The sequence below is a fragment of the Urocampus carinirostris genome, chromosome 10 (assembly GCF_059441175.1).
Source record: "Urocampus carinirostris isolate Australia breed hairy pipefish chromosome 10, RoL_Ucar_1.0, whole genome shotgun sequence".
In the NCBI taxonomy this organism is placed as follows: domain Eukaryota; kingdom Metazoa; phylum Chordata; class Actinopteri; order Syngnathiformes; family Syngnathidae; genus Urocampus; species Urocampus carinirostris.
The window spans coordinates 12,662,207-12,679,304 of NC_142358.1; the positions used below are offsets into that span (position 1 = coordinate 12,662,207).

The 17,098-nt window shown below is 37.5% G+C and overlaps 1 protein-coding gene across 1 annotated transcript; it reads left to right on the forward strand.

Moving 5' to 3' along the window:
* Nucleotides 1-958: 958 nt before the first annotated feature.
* On the forward strand, nucleotides 959-17,051 carry LOC148357753 (multidrug and toxin extrusion protein 1-like). Its single transcript, XM_088345167.1, has 16 exons — nucleotides 959-1,141; nucleotides 2,670-2,771; nucleotides 3,869-3,937; nucleotides 4,008-4,156; nucleotides 5,964-6,006; nucleotides 6,082-6,126; nucleotides 6,550-6,647; nucleotides 6,718-6,815; nucleotides 6,919-7,032; nucleotides 9,641-9,708; nucleotides 9,785-9,893; nucleotides 12,221-12,296; nucleotides 13,289-13,358; nucleotides 13,433-13,565; nucleotides 14,393-14,487; nucleotides 16,075-17,051. Exons 1-16 carry the CDS (start codon nucleotides 1,031-1,033, stop codon nucleotides 16,363-16,365), a joined length of 1,671 nt encoding a protein of 556 aa, XP_088201293.1. The 5' UTR covers nucleotides 959-1,030; the 3' UTR covers nucleotides 16,366-17,051.
* Nucleotides 17,052-17,098: the final 47 nt, after the last annotated feature.

Sequence of the window (17,098 nt, forward strand, 5' to 3'; positions counted from 1 at the left end):
CCGGAACCCATCCCAGCTGACATAGGTGGCCGTGGGCAAGGATGACCCTGGACTCGTTGCAAATCACAGGGCAGACACAAACATACACCAATTTTCACAATTTGGAGTCACCAATCAATCTGGTAATGCAAATTTAAGCATGCAAATTCCACACAGGGAAGCTGGTAGCTGGAATGAAACCAGGGACCTCTGAACCATGTGGATGATATGTGAGCGGAGCTAGGGATCAAATGGACGAAACCATTTTAAGGCAGTGGAGTACAGTATTTCAAATGCTGCGTTGGTCACTTTTTTGTTTTGTTTTAGTTATTTATTTTTGTTTTTGATATCTTCAGTTTTTCATCATATTGAATCCTTACCCTTTATTGAAGAAAAGAAAGTTTTTAGAATGTGATAATTTTAAGGGGTGCTTTGGTTGAATTTAGGGGGTACTTGAGCCCCCCCAAAACAGGCTAGTTACGCCCGTAGAATAGTTGGATAATTGCGGCAAAAGTCAGACATGCAGATAATGCCCTCCCATCGGCTCCTGGACTCAAAGACAGCACTGCAGAACCCCCTCTGCCTTTGACTGAATTTGTACTTTGGAAAATGCTAACTAATCACTCACTATTTGGGTCAGAAACATGTCCTAAAACGGTCAAAACATGTAGATAAATTGTTTAGAATGCAAAAAAGGGGGTGTGGTGAAAAAAGAAGCCATAAACAAACAAAGCTTACCTCAGAAAAGTATAGAAAAAAACTTAAAAATGTCACTTTACAGACTTGTTGAATGTTGTAGTTATAATACTATAACAAAGCTCAAGATGCATTTGTGCGAGTTATTGCTTTGATTGCAGCATGCGTTCCCTTTTTTGTTTCTCTTCAAACAATCTTAGTTGTTTCAGCTGCACTTGGCGCAGTTCCAAAGGAAGCAGGCAAAGGCTCTGTCCTCTCTCTGATATCCTGAAAGTGGCTTTTGAAGTGACAACAAAAGACGGGAGGTGTCAAAGAAAGGCCTACCTGGGCTGGAGTGTGTGGTGCAGAACTAAATATGGCGATGGGATCGAGTGAAAAGATGTCTTTTTGCAGTTGGTTTTGTATCAAGATGCCTCCGAGCCACAGAGAAGAAATTTACCACATCCTGATGATGTCCGGGCCTTTGGTGAGGTGGCGCACTTGTTTCTGCATGTGTAATCTCTTAGTGCAAAGTATGCATGTTGTTAAAAAAATGCAAGAATCAAAGGTATTTTATCCACAATCAAAGCTTGAAATATTCATTACAATGGTGACTGGGATTAAGCCTTGAGGTACACCTAAAAAGCAAGAAAATAACTAAGTTCATTAACAATTATTAGGCACTGTCCATTTTTTGACAACATTTTTAAACGTAATTATGTGCCCCTAAAATTCTAAAAATGCAGTACAACACATACAAAGAAACGTAATCATAATAATGTTCTAAAATCAAGTACAGTACAGTATTATGAAATGTTGTGCAGGATCACATACAGAAATAAATTTAGAAGTATACCATTTAATTTATCGCTACATTTGGGATTAATTTGTTCCCGGATTGAGCTTGTTTCTAGAATTTCCTACATCTCAAACGAATTTTCCCCAAAAATAACTGAAAACCAACAAATATTTTAAACCACCCCAGTAAGCCCTAAACAGCTGGAAAACACATATTCCTGATCACTAAAATCACACTCGCTAACGGATATGTATGCATGGTGGTGGAGTGAGGGAGCATGAGAGAGAATGATAAAACAAAGAAAACAACAAAAGGGGAATCAGGTTTGTTTAGCAGGAAAAGACCGGAATGTTAGTTATTGGTCCATCTAAATGCCGTGACTTGTTCCCAAAAACTGCTCTGAACATTGACAAATGTAATATCACCCAGAGTGACTCAGTCAAAAATGAAGGTGTCACATTTGACCCCAGAGCCTTGATGTTGTGGAATGCTCTTCCCATTGAGATTGGATCTGCAACCTCAGTAGAACTGTTTAAATCGAGGCTTTAAACACACTTCTATTCTATAGTTTATGAATGACCAATATTTCCTGTTGATATCTGTGTATTATTGTTATTACAACATCCATTGCAGCCAGGTGATCTTGGAAGGGGGATTACCTCGCGCTCCATTCTCAAGATTTCTTCATTTTCCTCATGTTGAGGTTTTTGAGTTTTTCTTTGCCCTCGTGTAGGTTTAAGATCAGGGGATGGTGTAATAATAGTCTGTGGTTCTCAATAATGTGTGGTCTGTGCAGCCCTTTGAGACTCCTTGTGATTAAGGGCTATAAACACAATTTGACATGACAAATGCACATGCTAATTGGGACAATGCCTGCAGCAATTGACACTCTAGTGGTGGAATCTGGAAATTCTTGTAATTTGGATTTTTTTCTCATGCAGGCTCAAAAAAAGATCTTGTATGTCAAATTTCTTCTAACTTCAGTAGCTCGTATGTAGAGGGGCCAATATATTTTAACAGGCACAAAAATTCTTTTAAAAAGAACCCAAACTGTCATCTATAAGGCCTCTGTAGAATTTTACAAAATGCTGGATTTTATCAACAAAAATAAATCTTAAAACGGGCCTGTGAAATAAGGTCCGCAGGCCACAAACCGCCTCTGAACCATACACTTGATCATGCATTATGTTTTAATCCGCTTGTTGTGTGTTTCCAGCTGCTGTCTCGGATTTTCATTTTTCTGCTTCCCTTTGTGGTCACAATGTTCTGCGGACGTTTGGGCAACGAAGTGTTGGCTGGATATGGATTAGCTTCTGCTGTAGGTGCTTTTTGCTCCCATGACAAACTGAATTAGTTGGCGCACCCTGAATATGCTCTAAAATGTTTGTTTTTATTATTTTTTGGTCATCTGAAATTACATTAAAATGCATGCATAACTCTCAAGAGCACATGTCAGCGGCGTGCACAGGTTGACACTTGTAGCCTCTGTTTTAAAAAGTGCTCTTGGGAAGTGTATTACCCAAACCTAACTCCTAACCTTTTAACCCAAACCCCTATTTCTCATCACCCAAACCCTAACCTTTACCTTTGGTTTGAAACTACAGTTCTAAAACTTAGACAGGGTTACAAACTAGGGTTAAAAACTAGGCTTTCAAAATGCGAAAAAGGGTTGAAATCTGGCTTTTAAACTCAGGCCAAGGTTTAAATTAACCCAAACCCAAACTAACCCTAACCCTTAAAATAAAGATAGGGTTTCAAACCGGACTTTTAAACTAGCAAGAGGATTCTTTCAAATTAAGGCTAGAGTTCAAGTAAGCTTTTCAAAGTAGGGTTACAGTCTCAAACTGTAAACCCTAACCCTTAAAATAAGTACACAAGAAAAGTACATACATTTTGATATTACTTGTTCTGTCCCCACAAAGAATACGCCTGCTTATTCAGCTCAACAGTTACACATGGAAAACATGTTAAAATAAAAAAGTAGACACAACCTTACGTGGCTTTCATTTGTCCAGTAGGGGATGCATACTCACCACAAAACAATGCAATTTCAATAGTATTGTTAAGTTGGGCCTGAACCTCAGCCCCGTTCTTATATCTTAAATGCTTGCTAAACTGCAAAACGCTGGGGGGGGACATAACTTCACCATTGTGCCAATGTGAGACCCAATGGTCTCACCTGGTTCAAACAATGTGTGCAAGGGTGCTTTATTATAGTTATACGCCAAAGAAAGGAACAAGTCACTGCTACTTAGAGGATCATCAGCTCAAGTCTTCTATCTAATATCTGAGAGGCCTAATCTAACAGTACAAAACTGACAAATAACAATAATGGACCTTGCGAAACCCTCTAAAAGACTTTGGTGCACCTTGGAGGATCAGTCACTTCCTCAAACATGTTTGGCTTCATTTCAGACCATCAACATCACGACAGCGGCAACGGGATATGGGCTCGCCCTTGCATGCGATACCTTGGTGTCTCAGGTCGGAAAAGCTTTCTACATTTGTTATTTTCATGCAACCCAAATCCATACAAAAACGTCTACAAAAACAGACCTTCGGCGGTGGGAACCTGCTGCGCGTGGGCGCAATCCTGCAGCGAGGCATCATCATCCTTCTGTTATTCTGTTTGCCGTGCTGCGCGCTGCTCATCAACGCCCAGAGCCTCCTGTTGCTCATGGGCCAAGAACCCGGGGTCACACGGTAACTGAGTCGTGGAATACCAACCCTGCTCTCAGCACACCCGCTGCATACTTGACAAATAACACATAATCATATTCATACCTGTCTACCTCTGCCAATTTGCTCTCCCTATTAATGATTGCAATTCCCCTTACTAAGCGATAATAACATTTACAAACACAACGCGGCACCTATTTACTCACAGCAAGACAGACTATGTAGAATACCGGCACAATACTATATTAGCTATCTATAATGACGTTGTCGTCTGCTAGCAGTGATTGAGATAATCCAGATAAGAGCCAAAATGGGCAAGCCAAGATTGGTCTAACAAGTAAACGGCGTACATTTTTCGAAAATTTCAAATTGTATAAAGTGGGGGGAAAACTTATAGATTGGCAGGATGTGACCTTTAGTTGAGGATTTATTCCGCACAGCATATTCCCTTTGGAAAGATTCACATTCTTTTTTGTGTTGACCTGATCCTGGAGTTCTTCTCTTCTTGTCGGTTTTTCCATGCTTGCTTTCACGATTGATTCTTTGATCATAACACAAACGCCTGACCTTGAAATATATGATTAACGTTATGCGAAAATGGTTCTTTGGGGGGATTCTTTGTTTTTTCACATGAGTGGTGGGAAGACTGTCTCAGTTATTCATATTTTTATTAACTTTTCGATATTGGAATTATTAATATTCTTGATTCCATATTTCAACTTTCCATGACGTACTCTAAGGCCATTATCGCACACGATATTGTTTTTGCATTAATATTTCCTACAAATTAATCATGAGATGTCTGTAAACAGTAAGGCCACTATTGCATGGAAACATTTTCGCCATTTAATGATTAATTTGAAAACCCATTATGTGGTATCAATTCTAAACAATTGGTGATTTAAAAAAATAAGACTGAGTGCAGGTACTGTTTTAAAAATGTAACAATTATTAGCTTTTTTTCTTGAAAAAAAAATTATTGTCAGTAATGCCATTTTTGCATGAGGTTAACGGTATACAGTAGAAACGGATAGAACGCGATGCGCATTCGCATACAATGCCTTATTGACAAAGGCACAATATGTGCACAAAATAAGTGTTTGATCAAAGATAACGTTTGCTAATGTGCCGTGACAACTTACAATGACTTTGACGTTGGTTACCGGTGACCGAGACAATCAGGATTAGAGCTGAAATGAGAAAGATGAGATCAGCCTAACGAAAAACAAGTTTTTTTTTCTGTATAAGAATAGAAGTATGTTGTTTACAATTTTTTCATGGTTCACGGTTCTCTTAACCGCATGGGTTGTCAGTGCACCAATGAGGACGCAACTCTGGACAGCTTTCTCCACCCCCTGGCCTGTTTTGGGGTCGTGGCAAGGTTGGCACCAGTTCTTTTTCTGTCTTCCTCTCCTCCTGACCCCTTAGACTGTTGCCTGAAGATTTTTTGGGGTCAGTCCTAATGATCTTGTGATGTGACCACACCACTGAAGTTTCCTTCTGCGCATCAGTTCTTCGTAGGGTCCAATAATCTGCCCTCTGATGGTGTTGCACACCGTTTCGTTTGTCACACGGGCTAAGAAGCTGATGCCTGGAAAATTCCTGTAGCAAGGCATCTCCACGGGTTGGATTTTATTTTTTCAGTTTTGCTGTGAGAGTCTATAGAGGAAGATGGAAGTAACCAGCGCTTGCATGAGTCTGATCTTTAATTTCACTGTTATGTTCTTGTCCCTGCAGATGGGTTTACAATTTGTAATATATCGAAAACGTATAACAGGGAAACTTTAAGTTGACAGGTATGGAAATGTGTCAGCAGTCCTCTTTGTTTCAGGATAGCACATCTATACATCACAGCCTACTTGCCCGCCGTGCCAGTAAGTTGCGACGTTATGCCACAACAGTGTGTTGTCATGAAAATAATAATGTGATACAGCATCTTGATCTTAAAGGCAATGTTTCTACACAGTCTTCAAGCATCTTACTTGCAGAACCAGGTAACTTGGTATTTATTATTTAGCATGGAATGTGTAAGTTTTTGGGAAGTTGACATTTGCTTTAAAGGGGTATTGTGTATTATTTTAGTGCCTCTTAGTGGTATGGTATATAAATTTGTTCATAAAAAGAACACTGATTTAAATAATACGTAAAAATACATGAACTACCTTATAAACATGCATTGTATTTTAATACATCTAAGAGGGGTATGCAACCCAAAATGTTAAAAGAGCCATATCGGTCGATAAAAAAAAAAAACATCTTGGGGCCGCAAAAAATTAAAAGCCTCAGAAGCCAATGGGCATGCATGGGTAGAACCAATCACACAGCTACAACAGATGGTGTGCCAAAAACGACTACAACAGCAACAAAGGTACAGGTGTGTCAGTTTAAAAGGCCCTTGTGTACTTGTGTGTTTTTAGGGTATAATACTCCCCCAGATGTACACTGCAGCCATGGCAAATGTTGCCAACCTGATGATCAACTACGTGTTCTTACACTGGCTTCATCTCGGTGCATAGTAAGTTGATTTTAGTCTGATAAACAGAAGTAATTGCATGAAATAATCCGCCTGTCTGTGCGCCCTCTAGTGGATCCGCAGCTGCCAACACGCTTTCTCAGATTAGCCTCTGCGCTTTATTATATGCTTACATCCGCTGGAAGAAACTGCACACATTGACTTGGGGGGGTGAGTCTTTGATGGACTGCTAGCTCCGCCTTATGCTCTTCCTTTGGCTTTTTTCACTTGGTTCTGCAGGGTTTACTTAAGTGAGTTTTGGTTTGTGCTGCAGGCTGGTCAACAGAATGTCTGCAAGAGTGGGGCTCCTACATGAGGCTAGCTGTTCCGAGCATGCTCATGAAGTGTTTTGAGTGGTGGCTCTTTGAGTTGGTGGGAGTCTTTGCGGGTAACTACCCGCCTAGCTAAAGTAGATTCCTAACTACAAACACTTTACCCACATACAGTGCATCTTGTGCCCCCTGGTTTACCCAGTTAGCTACACAAATACTGTAATCACTTAATTTATGTAGATGATTGTTTTATGTATTGAACTTCCCAATCTACTAAACTAAAAATCCTCGCTGCCTGGCACCATGTTTTCATTTGGGATGTTACCTACCTAAAGTCTAACTTTCACATCCACTGTTCGGAATGTTATAATAGTAACATGACTTTTATAGTTCCTATCTTTGTTGCTGTAAAAAAGGGGTTGGGCGAATCAAAGTCAGGTGGCCTAATAAAAAATAAAGCTACAAGCCAAGGGCTAGACTGATCACATGTTGAACATTTTTATGACACATACAGTTTAGTGAACCTAACATATACATTCCAATATGAATAGATAAACTATATATATATATATATATATATATATATATATATATATATATATATATATGTAACCGCGGTGTACGTGTCCCACCAAAGATCCACATTCACGCTGGACTGGATGATGAGGTTTTTATTATTACAGTTTCTGCAAATGGATGAGTCACAACATTAGCTTTTTTTCTGCTGGGTCAGATCTCTTTGATCTCTTTGTAGTACTCTGGTAAAACTGACAACAAAGCATATCAAAGAGCTTTCTTTTCACTTTACATAAAATACATTTTAGAATATCACAATACATGTATAAATCTTTGCATTTTAACAAGATACTTTTAACAAGAGATCGTATAGTGGATTTTTAACGTTTACAATGAATTCAACATGTTTTTCTTTACTCTGAATTTTAACCAACATCATCCTTTTTTTTAATGTATATGAAAAATAGGAATAAAAACAATAATGAGTATAAAAATGGGTACAATTTACCTGCAAATGGATGAGTCACAACATTAGCTTTTTTTCTGCTGGGTCAGATCTCTTTGATCTCTACAAGGGGAATTAATATTTAGTAAAACAGAAACAAAACGAAAAGAAACCTAAACAGCTTGACAATATCAATCACATTACTATGCATGTTGAGAGATTTGTCAGCTGGGGTTATAAAGTTTAAAATTAACTTATTTTGTGGAGCACCAAAAGATATGTCTTACCTTTGTAGTACTCTGGTAAAACTGACAACAAACCCCACCTCCTGGTCACATGTTAGAAGCCAAAACCAAACCCCACCCCATACCAGCAGATGGCACTGTTGGACTCAGCATTGCAGGACATTTACCAAAAACTATACACATATTTTAGCAGGAATTTCAATAAAATAAAAGTTATTATCACACCCGTTACATATATACCCGGTATATATATATATATATATATATATATATATATATATATATATATATATATATATATATATATATATATATATATATATATACATTTCTTCAGTGTTTCTTCAGTTATCTTCCATTTTCAATAGGCAGATAATCCCCATAACATGAACATGAAAGAAAAAAGCCAATACTATTCAGGCACCATCAGTAGCTTTCATCTTCTATTTTACCAAAGTGGGCTAAATAAACTTCAAAGAAAACAATGATAGTAACATACCTACCCCACACCACTGTTTTTTTACGCCTTAAAAATGACTTTTAAAAAATCTGACCTTACTTTCAAAAATAAACAAAAATATTTGCCTTGAGAGTAGTATTTTAGTCTACGGCTGTAAGGACTATTTTGAAGCAAAACTAAGTTGTGCATGAATAAGACGCTCCAACATTAAATTCTGTTTTAGTATAAGTTTGCCACTTTTAAACAAGCACATGTAGAGTGTGCAATAAGATCTACCGTTTTTTAATGTCAAAACCTTGGCATGTATGTGCATATAGTCTTGTGAACATAAATGAACCTACTGGAAAACGTATAAATATATTCCAATAAATCAATACTGTATTTACTTATGGCTCTGTCAGTTAAGTATTCTTTCAACAGGCAGAAAAGATAAGTCTCATTTTATATAAAAATCCCTGTAACATGCAAATTAAATGAAAGAAGCCTGGATTGTTCAGGCACTTTCAGTAATCTATAGTTTTTATTTTAACAAAAGTGGGATAAATTTACTTCAAAGAAAAAAGTAATAACACTGTAAAAGCTATTTTCTAAAGCTATTAAAGCTATAAACATTCACATGACTGAATGAATTTTTCCTTTACAAAACAATGATGTGCAAAAATCTATTAGAAGTAAGAAGTAACGTACAGTAACAAAAACAAAAATCACAACGATTCTTGCTTTACAACGATGAAAAAAGATCATCTCAGGGGCCGCAGAAAACCTTTTTGAGAGCCCGTTGCAGCCCGCAAGCCATGACTTTGACATATTGGCCACACATGTAAAAAATTCACATTTTCACTCCACTATGCTAGTTGAGCCTCTTCTGGTGGTACTTCAATCCAGCAGTTCAATTTTGGCGAGGAACGTTTTTGTCAATGTGTTAGTTATCACTAGCATAAATTAGTATTAAAGTCTTTATATATTTTAGAAAAACCCCATCAAAACACATGCCATTACTTTTTGAGTTTACCATCTTTTCCCCTGGTGTACTTTATTTAGAAATGTTTGTTGTTTAGGGATGTTGGGTAAAGACGAGCTGGCCGCTCAGCATGCAGTGACTATGGTGTCCACAATGGCCTACATGGTAAAATTGTTTTAAACCATCAGATATGTTTTAGCTTCTTAAATTTGTTTCCTTGTCACATGTTTTGTACCTGTAGTTGCCTTTCGGAATCCAGGCCGCGGCATGCGTTCGGGTAGGCAATGCACTCGGAGCCGGCGACACTAGCAGAGCAATCCTCGCCTCCAAGGTGGCGCTTACCCTCTCTGGTAATTTTGCATATTTTTAATATTATATTCATATAGGTTAAGTTTGAAGGACTATCAGACCTGCCAAATATGGAAAATCATACATTTAGAATGTGTAAAGAGAATTTTCAGATTTTAAAAGTGTTTTTCGCGTCTCAAGGTTTCTTCATTTTCCTCATGTTGCGGTTTTTGAGTTTTTCCTTGCCCTCATGTAGGTTTTAGATCAGGGGATGGTGTAATAATAGTCCGTAGTTTGCAATAATCTGTGGTCTGTACAGCCCTTTGAGACCATTTGTGATTAAGGGCTATACAAATAAACATGACTTGACATGACTTGACTTTTTGTATTAGCATTTAAGAGCACCATTTTAAGTCGAAAGTGCTTTTAAGACAAAAATAAACTGCCTAACAAAACTGCAAGTGTCCAGCAGAGAGCATTAAGACACCATAAATAAACATAAAGGAACATTAAACATCGTCAATACAAAATTGCGCATTTCTTGATGTTTTTTTTTTCTCAATTTTTGTAGTTTTCATTAAAAATATCAAGATCTGTGAATAGGGCTACCAAAATAGCAAAAAACCCAGACTTTAAACCTGGGGTTATGGAGGTAGGGTTTCAAAAATGGGCCCAAAAAGGACTGATGTTGATTACCCAAGTATTGGAAGCACAGGCAATGAAATCATTCGAACAACTCCAACAAGAATTTGACCTACCCAGAAATGATTTTTACAAATATTTGCAACTAAGGCATTACCTCCAGAAACACGAGGAATGGGGGAAAATATGTAAGGAGCCAACTAAGGTAGAGGAATTATTAATATCATATACAAAAGGACAATCAATAAAGGGGGTTATATCAAAACTATATAAAGCCCTGAGAATGGATCTCAGTAATGAGGACATGGCAGTTAAGGAAAAATGGGATCAAGAAACTAATGTAGCGATAAAAGACAACGAATGGGAAAAAACATTGAAAGAGGGACACAAAATAACCAACAGCCCGACATGGAGGGAGTTTGAATGGAAAGTAAAAATGTGATTCTTCTATACACCCTCTATCACTTCAAAATATAAAAATACCTCAAACCTATGTTGGCGTAACTGTGGGGGGGTCGGAGACTTTACACATATTTTCTGGAATTGCCCTGTAATATTAAATTTTTGGAGAAGTATCCAGAGAGAAATAAAATTAATTACTGGCTGGGAGTTGCGGTTGGACCCAAAGGCTTACGTAATAGGAATTTTGCCAGAAGAATTACTATCTGGTCAACAGAAATATATACTAAGGGTAATGCTTCTGGTAGCAAAAAAAATGATCACAGTGTCCTGGCTGAAACCACAACCTCCTGACATAAAACAATGGAGAGACAAATTAAAGCAAATGTACATTATGGAAAAAATCACTGCAAGACTTCAACTGAAACTTGACCAATTCGAGAAAAGATGGAAGCCTATCACACAAATTTTACTTGATGTCTAAACACCTCCCCCTATTTATTATGGTATTTTTTTTTTTTTATTATTATTTTTTTGGGTGTATATTTTTATTTATTATTTTATATATATATATTTCTTTTTGTATGGATGTATTGTATGAACATTTATTCTTCTTTTCTATTAATAGTATTTTTTCTTCTTTGTTGTTCCTTCTGTTATTTATGAGTGTGTCAAGTGTATATATTTTGTGTTGATGTAAGATGGTGGAATCAAACCTCTGTCAAAATTGGTGTGAGAAATAAAAAGTTTAAAAAAAAAATGCATATTTTGAGATTCGCTATAAAATTGGAATAATAACCTTATAGCACTGGCTAATGGAAAGGTAAAAAAATCATAGAAATTGATTGACATATATATTTACTTCTCCAAGAATAACAATGTTGTTTTCATACAATTTTCCTGATTTTTTGGAGGATCATTTTTGTGGCAAAAATAAAAGTCAAAATTAAAGATAAATTGGTATTACAAAAATACATTTCTTTTCACTCAGACAGGGGAGTAAATCCCATTCTTTATTTTTATATACATGCTCTAAAATTTTGGAGCCATTGTTTTTGAAACCCAGCTGCATAGCATACTCTATACAACACGCTACAGTGGGTATTAGCACGTCACATTGGGTATTTGTATATTGTATTCCTTTTGCTTTATTATTGTATTGTTTCAGCGAAGGGATGCTGCTGTAAATGTGAATTTCCCTGCAGGGATGAATAAAGTATCTATCTATCTATCTATCACCTGCTCCCCCCAAAAAGTCACTTATTTAAATCCCACAAAACAATTTTTTTTTGTCTTTTGTCACTACTACTTTTTCTGTAATTCCGAGGTTTTTTGTGCGTGTGTTCAGCTGCAATTACAGTTGCCGAAGGAATCTTGCTTGGCTGCACTAAATCAGTTATCGGCTTCATCTTCACCTCCGATGAGTAAGTAGACAAAATCACTTACAATCTACTTTGTGCAAAGTTTGAAACAGAACTTCTGCCAACACAGTTTTTTCTTGGTAAATTTTGACTCATGCCATATAAAACTACAACATAAAACATATATATTCCAAGTTTTATGAGTCTACCTGCTTCAAATCATCTTTGAATTTAAAATCTCTAATATTTATTGTCATAAAATTTATTGTTTTACTCAAATTATTCTCATCTCTACTCATCTCATTAGCTACACCGCTTATCCTCAGTAGGGTCGCGGGGGTGCTGGAGCCCATCCCAGCAATCATCGGGCAGTGGGCAGGGGACACCCTGAACTGGTTGCCAGGCAATCACAGGGCACACGGGGACAGACAACTCACTCGCTCATTCACACCTAGGGACAATTTGGACCGGCCAATTTACCTGAAATGCATGTTTTTGGAATGTGGGAGGAAACCGGAGTGCCCGGAGGAAACCCACGCAAGCACAGAAGAACATACAAACTCCACACAGGGAGTCTGGAGCTGGATTTGAACCCACACAGGAGGTTCCCAAGACATGAACTGTGCTGCACATGCGCTAACCACTGCGCCGCCGTGCTGCCCTACTCAAATTATTATTGTGCTTAATTTATTTAAAATCAGTCAGGGTTGAATCACTTCCCAAATATTATTTTGTTAAAATAACAAGCTTCCCTGACAGAAATATGACTTTGATATGGAAAACCTTTCTTCTTTTTCAAAAAAATAGTTTCCAGCCTTACTTTCTTCAATAATTTTAAATGGCATTTCAATACATTCCCTCTGACTTCTTAATTTGAATTGTTTGCTGTTTTACATTTGGGTATCATGCATTTAATATTTTCGAATAGGTTGGCACAAAATAAATAAAATACTCCTCTCCTCTAGCATGTTCGCTCGTGAAAATATAAATACCTTGAAACATGGATTGATATTGGGTTGGACATGAAAATCTATAGGATCCTTATCTTGTTACAGGAAGATTGTCTCTCTGGTATCTCGCGTGATGAACGCTTACTGTTTCGTTCAGTTCTTCGATGGCCTTGTGGTGAGTCTTGCATGAATCTAGTGAGCAATCACAGCAAACAAGCAGTCAATATTTGTGTATCTGCATTGGTCTAGTCAGTTTGCACGGGCATCTTTCTGGGTACGGGAAAGCAAAAGATTCCAGCCGTGGCCAACTTGATCGGTTATTATGGCGTCGGACTCACGCTTGGTGTGACGCTCATGTTTGCGGCAAAGCTTGGAATTTTAGGTAGGTCAAGTTCTGTTTTTGCTTTTTATTTCTTTTTCATGAAAGTTTAAACTCACATCTCGGGTTCATAAAGATTTAATTATGTTTTGTTTGTCCTTTGTTTGTAGAGAATCAAAAATAAGAATTCAAAATCAATTCCGTTCCTTCTTTTTGATGATTGTTGTACTATCCAATGTTCACAACTAGGCACATTATTTACTTTGAATTTGAAAGTATTAAATTAGGATAGTTTTAGCACAACTATAGTTTTTCAGGTGGGAAAATAAATGTCATCCTGTTAATCCAGCAATATAGCTGCAATGCACATACAACTTTACAAGGACTAACTTGTAAATAATTTTGCCTATTAATACTGACGTTATTTTCATCTAATTTTTCTTTTATTATTCATTTTGTGTTTATCCTGTAGTGCCATGTCTAATCTCATTTAAAACAAAGTTCACTGCGTTATCAATGACAATAAATGCAAATGTAATTCTAAATAGAATTATCCCAACAGTAAATAAAGAGATGTGTTCGTATGATTTTTTAACGTACTCTATATTTGTGAAACAAGATAACATTTGTTTACGATGACACAGATTGCTAATTTTTTTGCCCTGGTTGTAAAATGGATGAATCTAAAAATGTATTCATTGTTTAAATTGCCTCCCTTTTGTCTTTAAATGTGTTTAAATGTATTTTCATTGTATTCCAAAAAACCTGCAAAACGTATGGATGAGCATAATTAGGAACACTGCTAATTCATGTGTCTAATTGAATTGCAATGAAGAATATTGCTTCATCCAAAATACCCGTACACTACCACTGATATTTTATCTTCCAAGGTTTTTGGCTGGGGATCCTTGTTTGCTTGATCTTGCAGTCCACCATTTACATCATTATCATCTTTAAGCTGGACTGGGAAAAAATAACAGAGGAGGTAAATGTCAATTACCATATTTTCCGAACTATAAGGCACACCTTAAAAAAAATAGATTGGCCAGAAATTTTAAAGTGTGCATTATAACTCAATGTGCCTTATACTGTATACCACAGAATACAGAAATGCATACAGTATTTATAGGTGTACGTTACTATATGATGTTTTACTGTATACTTCTGTATTTGAGCAATGATTGATCAATCGATACCCATCACTGGCTCAAATTGAAATACAGTGTGTGCAAAGTTATCCGAACCCGGGTTGTGGCAGTAAGGGGGTCAACACTTGACACATTACACACAAAAAGAAATTAAAGCTCATCTCATTGTAAGGTTTTATTCTGGGTGATGACAACAATAATTTGCATAGTGCATTCTGATAGGTTAAACAATATTTCCACTTAACTGTGCGTCAATAACGTTGCAAAAGACAAAAGTAGGAAGTCTTTCAAAAAAATACTATACAAGCTCTTTTACAAACATATACATATTAAACCGAAAGGTTATTTACGCACAGGTGCAGAAGTGGAGAGACAGTTCAACCCATCAGAATGCACTATGCAAATCAGTGTTTTTTGAACTGTAAAAATAGTGTGACGATGAGATAAGCTCTAATACATTTTTCATATGTCATCTGCAACATTGGTGGTTTATTGGTAGTGTTAATGCCCTAACCACCGTGATTTTGGTGGTTTGATTCTTGTTACGGTGTTTCTAATCTGCAATAAACAGATTATTCATGGCACAATTATGTGCCATAAGTGTACAAAGAGCCCAATGATTTCAGTGTCTGAAACTCATGACAAAAAGTTACCGGACACCAGGGCAAAAACTCTGAAAAGTTGCCTGCCCAACCATGACACCGCTGTTTTCCATCTGCCGTCAGTATGTACCATTTACTCATCTTCATTCATGCAATGTTTGCGTTGCGTCGTCTGCTACAAGCCACGTGAACTCCTCTTTCCACGATGCTTTTAATGTATGTTTATGTTTTGTAGCGTCATCAATTTTGTTAGCTTCTTTAGAATCTTTCTTCTGGGGCTGAGGTTTTGGCTTGATTCCTAACCACTTTACCATGTTTTGTGTTCACTGTGCTTCTACTTTGGAAAATAATGTGAAAAAGCACGACCTTATCCTTGTCAGGAAATTCCGGAAGCACGAAGTTATTCGATGCAGGCTTTTCATTGGCTGCAGACTATGCAAATTGCCAAACAAACCGAAATTTCCAAACCGAACGAACATTTCGAAATCGGAATAAGGCAATTGTTTGTAACAAGCTACCATTCCATCCTGTCTAAAAAAAATTAAAAAAGGAAAGATTTCGTTTTTTTTCTTGAAAAAGTTGTCGGCCACCCGGGCAGAGACGTTTTGTAAGTTGTACACCCGACGTAAAAGATGCACACTCCGGGCAGACATTATTTCAGACACTGGTTATACACAAATAAGCATGGTAGCTCTTACAGAATTCGACAGTTCATGCACCTTAAGTCTGATGTGCACCTTATAGTGCGGAAAATACATTTGACATGTTTCAATGACAACATATTATTTTCTATTAATAATTTCCTTGTTTATTATTTTCAAGGCAGTAAAACGCGCCCAGAAATACGCACACGTGGCCTTAATGAGCCCAGTTGTGGAGGAGCAGTGCCAAACTGATGTTTACGAAGAAGACGCTGTTGCACAGAGGCAGGCGGACGCAGACTTGCTCTCTACTGGCCAGCTACTTTTTCGGCGAGGCCTGGTGCTGGTGGCCGCATTCACCCTGATGGGGGCGGGCACATGCATATACGTCCTCGTACCACTCCCAGTGGCCGTATGCCCCCTAAAAAATCTGACTACCTCATCCAACCCGCCTAATCGAACGTGCTATTGATCAGGTCATTTTGACGTTAGAAATGGTGTTTATGTGACTCACAGTTTATTTGGAGGGAATCTGCTGTCTTCACATAGTAGTTACAAATGGTTTTTTTTTTGTTTCCTTTTGAAAATCGTTATGTACATCGGTCACATTCATTTGTATAGTCCTTAATTACAAAAAGTCTCAAAGGACTATTTCATGAAATGTAGGGTGTCCAGTTATAATCTTTAAGTGCGATACAAAACTGATGTCATCAATAAAGGGAGTGCAGAATTATTAGGCAAATGAGTATTTTGACCACATCATCCTCTTTATGCATGTTGTCTTACTCCAAGCTGTATAGGCTCGAAAGCCTACTACCAATTAAGCATATCAGGTGATGTGCATCTCTGTAATGAGAAGGGGTGTGGTCTAATGACATCAACACCCTATATCAGGTGTGCATAATTATTAGGCAACTTCCTTTCCTTTGGCAAAATGGGTCAGAAGAGGGACTTGACAGGCTCTGAAAAGTCAAAAATAGTGAGATATCTTGCAGAGGGATGCAGCACTCTTAAAATTGCCAAGCTTCTGAAGCGTGATCATCGAACAATCAAGCGTTACATTCAAAATAGTCAACAGGGTCGCAAGAAGCGTGTAGAAAAACCAAGGCGCAAAATAACTGCCCGTGAACTGAGAAAAGTCAAGCGTACAGCTGCCAAGATGCCACTTGCCACCAGTTTTGCCATATTTCAGAGCTGCAACATCA